Genomic DNA, 15,946 nt, shown 5'->3' on the forward strand with positions numbered 1-15,946 from the left:
CACGTGACAAAGTGAAACATTTATTTAAATTATTCCTAATTTAATACACTGACAAGTTATAAAAGTAAAGTACTGTCTTAGGTTTGTTGAAACACTGGTTAGGAGATATAGCTGTAGGGGTTTGAGGGGGCTGAGATTACTACTGGCAGACAGGGTGGGCGTGTCTTGATGCCAGGAGAGTCCGATGACAAATGAACACAGGAGGGGGAGTGGCTACAAAATAGGCTGTAGAGTGTATCTACATGCAGCAGTGTTCATCTCATAGAGATGGAGGATGTAACATTGTATCTGTCCCATTACAGTGTCAGAGCATTGGCAGCACCATTGAGGCATTCTCCATTTTTCAGTAATCAATTCTTATTTTACTACTTCTACAAACTTGGCATACTGCCACCTGGAGTGTTTGAACAGGTATAAAGCCAAGGTTAGTGATTTACTGCCACATGCAGTTATGGAATGTTTGGGTACGAGTATAATTCATTGGCTGATCCTTCCTGATGACCTGGATAGAATGATTTGTTCCTTCCTTAAGCCATAGAAAGTCCCACCCAATTGACTACTTCAAAATGGTTAAAGTCCTCAATGGCATTGCCCAGGCTACACCAGGCTTTTGGGCACTAGAGTCCTCTATCTCTATGGTGTGTGTCCGTTCCCTGTCCAGATGTGTCCTCTCCGTGCAGTTAAAAAAAAAAAAAAAAAAGTACTGTGAAATCCCAAGTCCATCCTAGTGTCTCATCGTACTCAGGTCCTGAACATCAGCTCTGTCTCACAGCTAGAGGGCCTAACACTTAAAAACCCTGACCTCTAAGCCATCCATCCATGCTCTGCTTCTCCTATCCATGCATCAGCAGACTAAGTCCTGTAAGGGTTGGGGTTAGATAAAGCTCTTAAACCTGTTTGAACACTGCGATCCAGTCAGAGAGAAAACAACATGATTTATATCAACACAAATCACTGCTGGGATCCAGGCTGTAGTCCAGTGACATCACATCTGTCCACATCCCGACTGTCCAACAGGATGCCAGAGTACAATCCCTCAGGATGGGTGGAGGGAGGGAAGAGATGGAGTGTTGAGTGTGTCTCCGTATTGTCATTGTGGAAAACGTTTAGTTCAGAGTGCTCTGTGGCATGATGACTGAAGTCAAAGAGGTGTGTTTGAAAGGGAGAAACAGTGAGTATTAGTTGGTGCTAAGTAGTCCTTGTGAGTTGAGCTGGGGTTAGGATTCTCGTTCAGGGCAGGGAGGAGGGATGTCCAGCTCTCTCTCCACTAGGCTTCTGTCTGACTGGGGTAAATTCTCTCTGGAGTACTCAGCATACCACTCCTATACACACACACACACACACACACACACTTTTAAAAAGTGTCACAGCTGACAAGTCAGAAATATAGTCATTTGTGTAATCCCATTGGTTAGACAGTGAGGGAACATCCTGTCTTCAGCTAGATCAATTCTCATTTAAAGTGACATCTAAGATGGAGCAGTCTGCAGGGTTCTGGTTGTCATGGCAACGTGACTCACCTGAATCTCCTCCTCGTACATCTTCATGCTGAGGTCACTCTTGGTCCGCGACCTCCGACCCAGATACACCAGAGACGAGCTCTACACACACACAAACAGGTGTCTATATTTGTAAGAGTGTAGGACGGGGTTTGTGTGCGTGTATTTGTGAGTGTAGGTCTGTGTGTTCTCACCCCACTGCGGTCCATGGCCAGCAGTACTCCCTGTAGAGAGTTAAGTGAGGAGAGCCCTGGACAAGTCTTCTTATAAAGCTCCAGAGTGGCCAACGCCTCGTCACGACTCACCTCTGCCTCAAACACTATACCGTTCTCATCTACACCACACAAACACACCATCTTTATACACACATTTCAAACACTATACCGTTCTCATCTTTACACACATTTCAAACACTATACCGTTCTCATCTACACCACACAAACACACCATCTTTACACACACATTTCAAACACTATACCGTTCTCATCTACACCACACAAACACACCATCTTTACACACACATTTCAAACACTACACCACACAAAAAAAACACCATCTTTACACACACATTTTAAACACTATACCGTTCTCATCTACACCACACAAACACACCAGCTTTACACACACACACACATTTCAAACACTATACCGTTCTCATCTACACCACACAAACACACCATCTTTACACACACATTTCAAACACTACACCACACAAAAAAACACCATCTTTACACACACACATTTCAAACCCTATACCGTTCTCATCTACAACACACCATCTTTACACACACATTTCAAACCCTATACCGTTCTCATCTACAATACACCATCTTTACACACACACACACACACACACACACACACCTCAAACACTACACCGTTCTCATCTACACACCATCCTTACACACACACAGTTCTCATCTACACCACACAAACACCATCTTTACACACATTTCAAACCCTATACCGTTCTCATCTACAATACACCATCTTTACACACACACATCTCAAGCACTACACCGTTCTCATCTTACTTTGACCGTTCACTCGCGCACACAGACTTACCCTCAGGATCTAACAGTGGTTCTTTGTTCTTCCGGCTGTAGTTCATACGGAACACAAACGCATCCAGGATGAAGGCAACGATGATGGTCATCACCACCTAGAGAGGACATAGGGAAATTATTACACACACTTGCACACACAAAAACAAGCATACACTACCGGTCCAAAGTTTAGGGTCACTTAGAAATGTCCTTGTTTTTGAAAGAAAAGCACAATTTTTGTCTATTAAAATAACATAAAATTGATCAGAAAACCATGTAGACATTGTTATCCCGGAGTTGCCTCTTCACTGTTGACTTTGAGACTGGTGTTTGCCGGTACTATTTAATGAAGCTGCCAGTTGAGGACTTGTGAGGCGTCAGTTTCTCATACTAGACACTCTAATCTACTTGTCCTCTTGCTCAGTTGTGCACCGGGGCCTCCCACTCCTCTTTCTATTCTGGTTAGAGACAGTTTGCGCTCTTCTGTGAAGGGAGTAGTACACAGCGTTGTACAAGATCTTCAGTTTCTTAGCAATTTCTCATATGGAATAGCCTTCATTTCTGAGAACAAGAATAAATTGACAAGTATCAGAAAAAAGTTATTAGTTTCTGGCCATTTTGAGCCTGTAATCGAACCCACAAATGCTGATGCTCCAGATACTCAACTAGTCTAAAGAAGGCCAGTTGTCTTGCTTCTTTAATCAGGACAACAGTTTCAGCTGTGCTTACATAATTGCAAAAGGGTTTTCCTATGATCAATTAGCCTTTTAAAATGATAAACTTGGATTAGCTAACACAACGTGCCATTGAAACACAGGAGTGATGGTTGCTGATAATGGGCCTCTGTACCCCTATGTAGATATTCCATTAAAAATCAGCCGTTTCCAGCTACAATAGTCATTTACAACATTAACAATGTCTACACTGTATTTCTAATTAATTTGATGTTATTGTAAATGGACATTATTTTTTGCTTATCTTTAAAAAACAAGGACATTTCTAAGTGACCCCAAACTCTTGAACGGTAGTGTACGTGCACACACAGAAAAAAACGGTCTTACCATGGTGACGATGTAGAAGGTCATGAAGTAGAGGCGGCTCCAGTGAGTGGTCATGGATGTCACTCCTTCCTGTAGGGTAGGGGACAGCAGCTGTCAATCAACCTCAGCAACCAATCACAACGCTGGACAAGCTTGACAGTCAGGCAGCAGCAGAAGTTTAATCAGATAGGAGGCATTCATTGTAAGGACGAACAGAGTATTACCATGGTGATGTACCAGTTGTTTACCACAGTCAGCTCAAACAGAGTCACTGCAGAGAAGAGATGGAGAGAGATCCTGAATTCCAAATCAATCCCTAGCACTTGATTACACTGAACAAAAATATAAAACACAACATGTAAAGTGTTGGTCCCATGTATCATGAGCTGAAAAAAACCTGCACAAAAAGCTTAATTAGCTTAGATTTTGTGCCCAAATTTGTTTACATTCCTGTGAGCATTTCTTCTTTGCCAAGATGATCCATCCACCTGACAGGTGTGGAATATCAATAAGCTGATTAAACAGCATGATCATTACACAGGTGCACCTTGTGCTGGGGACAATAAAAGGCCTCTCTAAAATGTGCAGTTTGTCACACAACACAATGCCACGGATGTCTCAAGTTGAGGGAGCGTGCAATTGGCAAGCTGACTGCAGAAAAGTTCACCAGAGTTGTTGCCAGAGAAATTAATGTTAATTTCTCTACAAACTCGTATTAGAGAATTTGGCAGTACGTCCAACTGGCCTCCCATCCGCAGACCACATGTAACCACTCCAGCCCAGGACCTCTACATCCGGCTTCTTCACCTGCGGGATCGTCTTGACGGGAGTGGGGGGGGATCTGAGGAGTATTTCTGTCTGTAATAAAGCCCCTTTGTGGGGAAAACATTATTCTGATTGGCTGGGCCTGGCTACCAAGTGGGTGGGCCTATGCCCTTCAAGGCCCATCTATGGCTGCAGCCCTGCCGTCATGTGAAATCCATAGATTAGGGCCTAATGAATTTATTTCAAATTGGGTTTCCATGTATGAACTGTAACTCAGTAAAATCTTTGAAATTGTTGCATGTTGTGTTTATATTTTTGTTCAGTATTATATATATATATATATATATATATATATATATATATATAAAACAGGGAACTGCCTAGTATCGACTACTGTGTGCGCATGTGTTTACCAAAGCTGCTGAGGATATTGTTGAAGTTGTTGAGATAGTAGTAGCCCTCGTCCAGCACCGTCCTGTTGCCTATGGTTACATTGATCTGCCTGTAGGAATCTGCTACTGTACTGGTACTGATAGGGGGTATGAGAGAGAAATAGAGTAGAGTGAGAGAGAAAGAGTAGAGAGAGAGAGGAGTGAGCGAGAAATAGAGTAGAGAGAGAGAGAGAGGAGTGAGAGAGAGGAGTGAGAGAGAGAAATAGAGTAGAGAGAGGGGAGTGAGAGAGAAAGAGAGAGAGAGAGGAGTAGAGAGAGGAGTGAGAGAGAGAGAGAGAGAGAGAGAGAGGAGAGAGAGAGAGAGAGAGAGAGAGAGAGAGAGGAGAGGAGAGAGAGAGAGAGAGAGGAGTGAGAGAGAAATAGAGAGTAGTGAGAGAAATAGAGTAGAGAGAGGAGTGAGAGAGAAATAGAGTAGAGAGAGGAGTGAGCGAGAGCGAGAAATAGAGTAGAGAGAGAGAGGAGCGAGAGAGAAATAGAGTAGCGAGAGAGGAGCGAGAGAGAAATAGAGTAGAGAGAGAGGAGTGAGAGGAGGAGAGAGAGAGAGGAGTGAGAGGAGGAGAGAGAGAGAGGAGTGAGAGGAGGAGAGAGAGAGAGGAGAGAGGAGGGAGAGAGAGGAGTGAGAGAGGGAGGAGTGAGAGAGGAGTAAGAGAGAGAGAGAAATAAGAGTAGAGAGAGTAGTGAGAGAGAGAAAGAGAGTAGAGAGAGAGGAGTGAGAGAGAAATAGAGTAGATAAAGAGAGAATAGAGAGAGAAATAACATAACTGAAACCCATGTGAACCAAGATAGCCATCTTGTAGTCATATTACTAGAGCTCCAATATCCTTGTAGAATTCATAGTCTGTGGTAGGGTCTGCCTCGAACAACGTGTCAGGGTAGACTTACCGGTTGGTGTGTGGAGTGTGTGAGGAAAGTGTGTATGAGGAGTGTGTGTGTGACTCACTTGCAGCAGTTAGGGTAAACTACATCAGCGAAGAACTCCATCCCCACGATGGCAAAGGAGTAGTAGAAGATAATCAGTGTCAGCCCCAGACTGAGAACACACACACACAAAGGTTCTTATTAAAAAGTCTCATACCTGCCTTGTATGTAAATATAGTGGGTTATGGTTCAGAGGTCAGGAAGTAAAGGCGTTACCTTGCCATCCTTGGGAAGAGTTCAAACATGGTGTCCAACACATTGCGATACCTCTGCTTTATCTTAAACAACCTGAGCGAGAAAACACACACACTTACAAGCGGAGTGCACACACTTACACGTGATGATCAATACAATATTTACAAAATACCCCTGAAAACATAGATGTGTGTTGTCATAGTAACCCACCTGAGTAGCTGCAGCGGTCTGAGCACCACAATGAAGTAGAAGGGCTCCATGTCGAAGGCCAGAGTAATCAAGCCCAGAAAGGCAAACACAGTCACAGAGAAGTCAAACCTGGTGAGGCGAACACAGAGACACTGATGGCTACTAAGCTACTAGATAATCACAGTGGACATGCTAATGGTTGAGGGTAAGGTGTTAGGGTTTAATGGTCGGTACTCACAGGTTCCAGCCAGAGCTGAAGTAGGCCAACGGCCCCAAACCTGTTATCTTCAACAACACCTCCACCCCATAGACTAGAGATTGAGAAAGAGAGAGAGGGGGAGTACAAATGTGTGTTCTCACTAGTGACAAAGAGGAGGTGGCTCTGTGTGTGTGTGTGAGAGAGAGAGTGTTCTTACTCGTGAGGAAGACGATGTAGCTCCAGGGAACCATTCTGGACCAGGAGAATCCACCTGCAGGGGGAGGGGCCAGGACAGAGATCAGAAACAACCTTACAGATTGAGTCTAGTCCTGAACTAAAAAGCATGCTCAATAGAGAATCTGCATTAAATGTACTTTATAGTTTGGGAATAGGTTTAGTTACTATTCAACATGTAGGTCCCTACTAAGACTCTTACTAATCAACATGTAGGTCCCTACTAAGACTCTTACTAATCAACATGTAGGTCTCTACTAAGACTCTTACTAATCAACATGTAGGTCTCTACTAAGACTCTTACTAATCAACATGTATGTCCCTACTAAGACTCTTACTAATCAACATGTAGGTCTCTACTAAGACTCTTACTATTCAACATGTAGGTCCCTACTAAGACTCTTACTATTCAACATGTAGGTCCCTACTAAGACTCTTACTATTCAACATGTAGGTCCCTACTAAGACTCTTACTATTCAACATGTAGGTCCCTACTAAGACTCTTACTATTCAACATGTAGGTCCCTACTAAGACTCTTACTATTCAACATGTAGGTCCCTACTAAGACTCTTACTAATCAACATGTATGTCTCTACTAAGACTCTTACTATTCAACATGTAGGTCTCTACTAAGATCCACACTCCGTTAACGGCCACCACCACATCTAGAGAGGAGAGAGAGGAGAGTTAGGCTGTCCTAGAGTAAGACTTGTCATAGGATGACAACACAGATAATAGTACTATAAACTACTAATAATGGATGTCCACTTACACATGGTATACTGGAAGGCTTTAGACTTGACCAGCAGGTTGATGCCTGTTAGAAACATAAACAGAAGGAGGTCAGTCAGTCTGAGTCACCCCAGATAAGAGGAACACAGCATTAGATGGATGGATGGAAGATAGAAGGGAAAAAGTAAGAATCACCTTTGAAGATAAGAAAAGTAGTGTGTGGAAGATCATCAAACCAGTGTTCCCCGCTCCGCCGTGCCTACAGAGTACAATCACACACACAAACGCCACAGAGGGGTGTGTATACAGGTACAGGTATCCACACAGAGAAATGGGATAATTGTGTACGTGTGTGTTGTCATGACTCTCTCCTGGGTGAGGATCAAAGGTTCCAGATCAGCTTGGCAAATAGCCAGGGGGAGAGGTGCCGGGGAAGGAGGTGCCGGTTTTGAAACCTTAACACCCGGTCATATATTGTATGCCGCAAAAGGGTCTTTCCTGCCCTGCAGTATTGGGAAAGAAATGTGCTTTGTGTAGAGAGACTTTGGCCTCAAAAACCTTTTTGTCCAGAAAGTGAAAATGGGAACAATATTTATAAGATAGGAATGTTAAGAATGGTCAGTGGGAATCTAAAGAATAATCATGTCATAATGTTTATTATTTTGCAATGTCATTAAGGATGATATAACGAAATAACTAACTCGGAAAGGGTACACATTATATTTGTCAAGATTACATCTAGATGTTGTATAAAACATATGATTAAGTATGAGAGTATTTTGGTGAAGTTATAAATGTCTTCTAAATTAGATACGTTTTTCATAACTTTTACCTAGTCAGTAACCACACCCACGTGAGCACAGACATTGTGTCGGCGTGATGGAACACCCCCTTTTTACCTGAGTATAAAAGCCTTGGTAACGAAATTTACATTCAGACTAGACGGTGTGGAGCGGTGGCTACAAGGCTGAAAATGGTTAGGCCAAAAGACGTGACACCATGGTCCACACATTGAAATGGTTGGAAACTCCGAAAACCAACACGAAGTGAGAAGATAACCCCCACTATGAGACCAGAAACATTCACATTCTGCAGCTGTGCATGTAAAAGTGGTCCTAGAACTTGAGGTGGGAAGGAAGAATCCCATCTCAGACAACCATCGGTGCAACTGAAGTATCTATTCTAACAAACACTTCACTATCAGAGAAGCTCTACAACCAAAGACATTTGACCTCTGGTGGACAACCAAAGCCTTACATCAAGCCACACCCCATAGACGGATCGATTGGTTTCAACAGAGAGACGACAGAGAAAGACATCTACGTGTAAATATATACATTGCATTTCTTATCCGAATGAGCGGTGGTTCATGTGCAAAGTATTACTATTCCTTTGAGCGTAGGTTCCAATGTATCCAAGTGTTGTCTCTCCCTCTCTTTACCTACCCCTCCCTCTCCATATGTGTAACAAGCCATCATATCTTGTCAGTCCACTAGGGACTTTTATCTTATGTAAGTGTGTATGTGTATTCTGTGTTATTATTTATTTAGTAAATAAATGATTCAGTTCTACCCCAATTGATTTAATCAGAAAATGCTGGAGTTCTTGCAGATTCAAGAGGTCTACGACATTCAGAATGAGACTGATGTGAGGTAATGATTAATAAGTGACTGTTATTGATGTAAGAGATATCTATATATCTTTCGAGTTTAAATCAGGAGATGGTAACTCTTCCCGTGGTGCCCCAAATTTCCAATGAGTTAATTGTTACATTTGAGTAACAATTAAACAGTTAGTTGATAAGATAAATAATAGTCATCAGATTAATAGTAATCACGTCACAACAGTGTGTTAGGCTTACCTTCCATTTGAGACCGATGACTTCATAGAACTTATAAAAGTCATCCAGGCTGCAACAGAACATCACAAAGACTTCTTTAAAACAACAACACTTACAGTATGTGTGTGTTTGCTTGTGATGTTTGCATGAGTGTATGTGTGTGTGTGTTACCTGAGCATGGGTGCTCCTGCAGTGTTGAGGGCCTTGTATGTGAGGAAGCGGTCTCTGGATGACATACGAGGTCTGTAGAAACGCATCAGACCATCGAACTGCTTCAGAGACACACCCATTGGCCTCTGGGGAGACAACACACACGAAATGCAACAGTTATACATAAGTTACCACAGCTTACAGACACTTTAGGTGGGGGCTAAACGTGTGTGTGTATGTACCTGTCTGCTGACCAAAAGTTGGAAGGCATGGTCGATAGCAGAGCGTTTGTGAAGCAGCAGAGATTTAAACTTCATCTTCTCAACACCGTTAAACGTATCGAACACCACCGCCAGGAGCTGCAACACACACAGTGTTATACCATGGCCATAGGGTGCACAGGTGGGAAACAACATATTGTGTGTCTGTGTGTGTATACCAAGTTCATGATGAAGTAAAGTTCTATGGAGAGGTAGACAATGAAGAAGACACAGGACCAGCGGTTGCGAGAGTACGCTGGCATCATCACATCTGGGAAGCTAGAGGAAACAGGAAACACCAGAAGTCTCATAAGGCTCTATATTGTCTTGAGAGCGCAAAACAACCTCCTCAGGCACTATGCTGTCTTGAGTAATTTAAAAAAAATGTTATTTTACCTTTATTTAACTAGGTAAGTCAGTTAAGAACAAATTCCTATTTTCAATGACGGCCTAGGAACAGTGGGTTAACTGCCTGTTCAGGGGCAGAACGACAGATTTGTACCTTGTCAGCTCGGGGATTTGAACTTGCAACCTTCCGGTTACTAGTCCAACACTAACCACTAGGCTACCCTGCCGCCCCAGTAATACAACCTCCTCAGGCACTATGCTGTCTTGAGAGAGTAATACAACCTCCTCAGGCACTATGCTGTCTTGAGAGAGTAATACAACCTCCTCAGGCACTATGCTGTCTTGAGAGAGTAATTACAACCTCCTCAGGCACTATGCTGTCTTGAGAGAGTAATTACAACCTCCTCAGGCACTATGCTGTCTTGAGAGAGTAATTACAACCTCCTCAGGCACTATGCTGTCTTGAGAGAGTAATTACAACCTCCTCAGGCACTATGCTGTCTTGAGAGAGTAATTACAACCTCCTCAGGCACTATGCTGTCTTGAGAGAGTAATACAGCCTCCTCAGGCACTATGCTGTCTTGAGAGAGTAATACAATCCCAACAGGCACAATACTTAAGAGATGAATACAATCTCAACAGGCACCATTCCGTCTTGGGAGTAATACCATGGAGTTTCCAAACCCAGAGGCGCAACATCGCAATACTTCCGTGAAACACGTCGTGAAGCAGGCTCGACAGACGAGACCGGGATTTGGCAAGTTAATGGGAGAAGTGGAAAAAAAGATCTAATTCTAAAAGGCTAAACAGATTTGAGACTATTTTTTTAAGTAGCTGAACCTGTCATTACTACAACCTTGTGAAAGTGACGAACTGAAGCATTTTTATTTTTAGTTCGACGCGGCACGACCGTAAGACCCATTGACTTGTTTCTGTGCATGAGCTATGCTAGCTAACATCATCATGACATTGCCTACAAGTGTGATTGGGGATTTCTATTGGAGAAGCAGTTTCTGCATATATTCATAGTGTATTGTTTTTGGTAATACAATATCATCAGGCCAGTGTTAGTAGCAGTGGGGGGGGGGCATTGTATTCCAAAATGAATAACTATTTTAATTAGACAGTGGGCTACCTGCCCTACTCTCTCCCTTTTCTGACAACTGGAGCTGCAGTCCAGTGTATTTATTTTTGGTTGGGGGCCCAGATAGCATGAACATGTCATAAGCCATTGCAAAATGGAAATGAAACTCTCTCTCAGCCTCATGGTAGAATAACATGAAATTAGCTTTAAAACTGCTATTTTTTTCTCTATGCCACATGGTTAAATGTGTCAAATTCCAAGAAGTTTGCTGCTTTTGATTGGTTGTTGTTTTTTGCTCTGACCTTGCAGGGGGCCTCGCAAAACTGCGATACGCCACTGGTACTTGACACCGATATTTGACTAGGGGAGGGTGAGGCTTGAGGAGGGGTGAGGCTTGAGGAGGGGTGAGACCTGAGGATGACGGAGTTCCTAATATGGCGTTCTCTCTCCGACTGAAGGCGGTGCACTCTGAAGTGATTCAAGTGACCTGTGTTTCGAGCCGCAGGTCTCGCCAGTGACTAGCGTGCTGTTTGGAGGACGGTGCACTGTGTTTCGAGCCGCAGGTCTCTCCAGTGACTAGCGTGCTGTTTGGAGGACGGTGCACTGTGTTTCGAGCCGCAGGTCTCTCCAGTGACTAGCGTGCTGTTTGGAGGACGGTGCACTGTGTTTCGAGCCGCAGGTCTCTCCAGTGACTAGCGTGCTGTTTGGAGGACGGTACACTGTGTTTCGAGCCGCAGGTCTCTCCAGTGACTAGTGTGCTGTTTGGAGGACGGTACACTGTGTTTCGAGCCGCAGGTCTCTCCAGTGACTAGTGTGCTGTTTGGAGGACGGTACACTGCGTTTCGCACGCAGGCAGGTTTAGCCGCCACAGTGGCCTAAAGCAAACAGCTAAATAACCTTTAGAATGGTGTTGTACCCAGACAGATCTATTTACTGAGGAAAAGCAAATGCACATAACAAAACTTTACTGAAAGTTTCTTTGGTAGAAATGTTAAACTGTTATTTTTTGCAGTGGCGGCAATTGTTTTGCCGTGGCGCAGCGCCGCAGCTAAATGAATGCAGCAGAAACACTGCATCAGGCAATATACTGTCTTTAGAGAGTAATACAATCAAAACAGTCAGAGTATGAAACATCAGACTATTATACAGACTGATGTGTAAAGCAGGAGTTGGTGTGTGTGTGTGTGTGTGTGTGTGTGTGTGTGTGGTATCGGAGCCTTACTTTGCGGTGGTCACGAGCACAAAAAGACTCACGATGCTGTTCTCCAGAGTGTTGAAGTACTGAGGAGAGAGAACACCAGACAAAACGGTGTGAGACCAGTATAAGGTAGACCACTCCAGCTAGCACAAGACTAGCAGTCTTCTACAGAGGCACAACATACAGCAAATGTCATTATCACTCACCGGATCAGAAGTATTAGGGGAGAACAGACAGAAGCCTGTAGCGAGAGAGAACAGAGCCATACTCACACAGGCACAATAGAAGAGAATGGATTTTATTCATTTTGAAGTTGTAAATTATAAATAATTTAATTTCCACTGTTTAATTGTCCACTGTTTTTGGAGACTCATCAAGGATTTTCATCTAGGATCAATGTCTTTTTCAACCTTGAAGAACATCCAAAATGATGTATGTGTGTCTCACCCAGGATGGCAAAGATGACCATGAAGAAGAGCAGCAGCAGCAGGATGTCTATAAAAGGGGGAAGGGACTGGAAAATTTGACGCAGGTTTCTGATTGGACAACAGGATGACAACACACAACAGTTATTCACGCTTTGCAAACAACATTTCTCAGTGACTTAATTTTTAAAAATGTGTGTGTATACCTTCGCACGGCACCACAGTATCTGCAATCCACCAGAAATATGGGTCTGAGAGCTCTGGTCACACGCAGGTGCGATGTCTGCCGGATCAGAACCACTATGGCCTCCACAAACTGGAGCAGCAGCACACAAGTCTACACACAGGACAGACCAGGTGTCAGACATATAAAATGGTGGAACTACACATTTTTTTAAACCAACTGATAGGCGAGAGTTTGTCACTCTTGTGAGTCAAAAAAGGTCACAAGGGGTCCCTCAGGGCACTGTTCTGGGACCATTCTTATTTGTAATCTATACGATACATTTGGGATGCTCCAATTTTTGGGACTGGAGTTTCACTTCTATGCAGATAGGTATGTACCTTCACCATGGTCCTCTTGTGTCTGATGAATGTGTGGAAGCCGAGCCAGCGCAGCTTCATACACAGTTCAAACGCCACCATAACCAGAGCCAATAACTCCAGAGTGGCATGGACCTATAGAAACAAAATACAACCTTTAACCTTTTAAGGTATAGGGGGTAGCATTTTCACTTTTGGATAAATAGCGTGCCCAATTTCAACTTCCTGCTACTCATGCCAGGAATATAAGATATGCATATTATTAGTAGATGTGGATAGAAAACACTCTGAAGTTTCTAAAACTGTTTGAATCATGTCTGAGTATAACATAACTTATGTAGCAGGCAAAACCCTGAGGACTAACTGTTCAGAATTGTTTGTTTTTTTTGCTTCTGACTGCTCCCTCAGTTGTCTTTGCCAAGGGATATTTGATTTTTTCAGTTCCTACCACTTTCACTGGATGTCACCAGTCTTTGGAATTTGGTTGAGGTTATTCATTTGTGCAACGAAGAAGCAGCACATCCTGGAACAACGTTACACTATTGAGAGTTGCGCAAGACGTAAAAAGGAGCATGGTTTGTTTAACGGCTGTATTGAATACAGATTGCCCCGTCTACAATTTGATCGATTATTAACGTTTAAAAATACCTAAAAAATACCTAGTTGTATTACAGTAGTTAAAGTAGTTTCAAATATTTTGGCAAAGTTTATAGGCAACTTTTGAAATGTTTTGTAGTGACGTTGTGTTTTTGTAAGCTGTTTTTTTCTGCATCAAACGCGCTTTATAAATGGACATTTTGGGTATATATGGACGGAATTAATTGAAAAAAAATGACCAATTGTGATGTTTATGGGACATATTGGAGTGCCAACAAAATAAGCTTGTCAAAGGTAATGCATGTTTTATATTTTATTTCAGCGTTTTGTGTAGCGCCTGCAGGTTTGAAATATGCTACCCTCTTTATTGACATTGTGCTATCATCAGATAATAGCTTCTTTAAAATCTGACATGTTGGCTGGATTCACAACGAGTGTAGCTTTAATTGAGTATCTTACATGTGTGATTTAATGAATGTTTGATTTTATATCATTATTTGAATTTGCCGCACTGCATTTTTCCTGTTTTTTTCCCCAAGTGGGACGCAAGCGTCCCCTATACCATGAGAAGTTAACCTCCAACCCAGCAGCTCCAGAGTGATGTAGACATGTGTCAGTGGTAGTATGTGTGTACGCACGTAAACATCCAGGCGTAGTGATGGTACAGCAGGAGCCTCACAGAGTGACAGGACCATCAGTAGGACTCCTGTTAGCAGCTCCATCATGTAGAACAGGTGGTTGTGAGCAAATAGGTACGCTGCCAGCGCCTTGGGGTTCCGAGGGTGTGTAAAGAACTTATCATTGTTCTCTCCTTCCTATTGACAACACACACACACACAAATGTACATCTGAATTTTGTTTGATAACACAAGTGTGAAAATATTATACATTTGTTCTATAGCTCTCTACCATTCACCTGAGCTATACCTGTAGCTACCAAAAAAAAGGTACAACGATTAGCACTTAAACTCATATGACCCATCTGTCACATGATGCTGATTAGTCCCTCCATAGCTAGGCTTTCTTACAGTCAGCCACCTGCCCTACACTGCCTCTAAGGTAGTTAGAGGCAGTGTAGGGCAAGTGGGGCAGAGTCACACCTGTTTTTACCCCCACATTGTTTGCAATAAATACAAAATACAAATATTTTTTTGTTGTTGGGAGGGGGGCTTGCCTGTTTTGCATGTTATTTTGGCATTAATACGTGTCACATTAATACGTGTCACATATCAGTTTGCAAACAATATATATATATATATTGCACGCTCAAAAAAATAAAGGGAACACTAAAATAACACATCCTAGATCTGAATGAATGAAATATTCTTATTATGACCCATGGAGGTCTGGATTTGGAGTCACACTCAAAATTAAAGTGGAAAACCACACTACTGGCTGATCCAACTTTGATGTAATGTCCTTAAAACAAGTCAAAATGAGGCTCAGTAGTGTGTGTGGCCTCCACGTGCCTGTATGACCTCCCTACAACACCTGGGCATGCTCCTGATGAGGTGGCAGATGGTCTCCTGAGGGATCTCCTCCCAGACCTGGACTAAAGCATCCGCCAACTCCTGGACAGTCTGTGGTGCAACGTGGTGTTAGTGGATGGAGCGAGACATGATGTCCCAGATGTGCTCAATTGGATTCAGGTCTGGGGAACGGGCGGGCCAGTCCATAGCATCAATGCCTTCCTCTTGCAGGAACTGCTGACACACTCCAGCCACATGAGGTCTACCATTGTCTTGCATTAGGAGGAACCCAGGGCCACCCGCACCAGCATATGGTCTCACAGGGGGTCTGAGGATCTCATCTCGGTACCTAATGGCAGTCAGGCTACCTCTGGCGAGCACATGGAGGGCTGTGTGGTCCCCCCAAAGAAATGCCACCCCACACTATGACTGACCCACCGCCAAACCGGTCATGCTGGTGTATGTTGCAGGCAGCAGAACGTTCTCCACGGCGTCTCCAGACTCTGTCACGTCTGTCACATGTGCTCAGTGTGAACCTGTTTTCATCTGTGAAGAGCACAGGGTGCCAGTGGCAAATGCCAGAGAACACCAAGATGTTGGGCTGTAAGCACAACCCCCACCTGTGGACGTAGGGCCCTCATACCACCCTCATGGAGTCCGTTTCTGACCATTTGAGCGGACACATGCACATTTGTGGCCTGCTGGAGGTCATTTTGCAGGGCTCTGGCAGTGCTCCTCCTGCTCCTCCTTGCACAAAGGCG

The 15,946-nt window shown here is 43.4% G+C and overlaps 1 protein-coding gene across 5 annotated transcripts in view; it reads right to left on the minus strand.

Annotated features, from left to right (window-relative positions):
* Positions 1-15,946, minus strand: part of tpcn1 (two pore segment channel 1) — a 25,375-nt gene continuing 9,429 nt past the window's right edge. For 2 of the 5 annotated variants that reach the window (XM_029678270.2, XM_029678268.2), the window contains 25 exons: positions 14,355-14,531; positions 13,141-13,254; positions 12,783-12,913; positions 12,599-12,687; positions 12,358-12,392; positions 12,176-12,234; positions 9,701-9,800; positions 9,504-9,620; positions 9,283-9,407; positions 9,133-9,181; positions 7,467-7,530; positions 7,312-7,356; positions 7,148-7,204; positions 6,521-6,574; positions 6,343-6,415; positions 6,126-6,233; positions 5,937-6,008; positions 5,743-5,832; positions 4,764-4,879; positions 3,810-3,856; positions 3,607-3,675; positions 2,565-2,661; positions 1,694-1,833; positions 1,521-1,601; positions 1-1,322 (listed from right to left, as the gene is read on the minus strand). In XM_029678270.2, the coding sequence (XP_029534130.1) occupies positions 1,218-1,322; positions 1,521-1,601; positions 1,694-1,833; positions 2,565-2,661; positions 3,607-3,675; positions 3,810-3,856; positions 4,764-4,879; positions 5,743-5,832; positions 5,937-6,008; positions 6,126-6,233; positions 6,343-6,415; positions 6,521-6,574; positions 7,148-7,204; positions 7,312-7,356; positions 7,467-7,530; positions 9,133-9,181; positions 9,283-9,407; positions 9,504-9,620; positions 9,701-9,800; positions 12,176-12,234; positions 12,358-12,392; positions 12,599-12,687; positions 12,783-12,913; positions 13,141-13,254; positions 14,355-14,531 (2,214 nt within the window). In that variant the 3' untranslated portion in view covers positions 1-1,217. The other 3 variants (XM_065026686.1, XM_029678271.2, XM_065026687.1) reach the window with 3 other exon arrangements.

The sequence above is a fragment of the Oncorhynchus nerka genome, linkage group LG13, assembly GCF_034236695.1.
Source record: "Oncorhynchus nerka isolate Pitt River linkage group LG13, Oner_Uvic_2.0, whole genome shotgun sequence".
NCBI lineage: Eukaryota > Metazoa > Chordata > Actinopteri > Salmoniformes > Salmonidae > Oncorhynchus > Oncorhynchus nerka.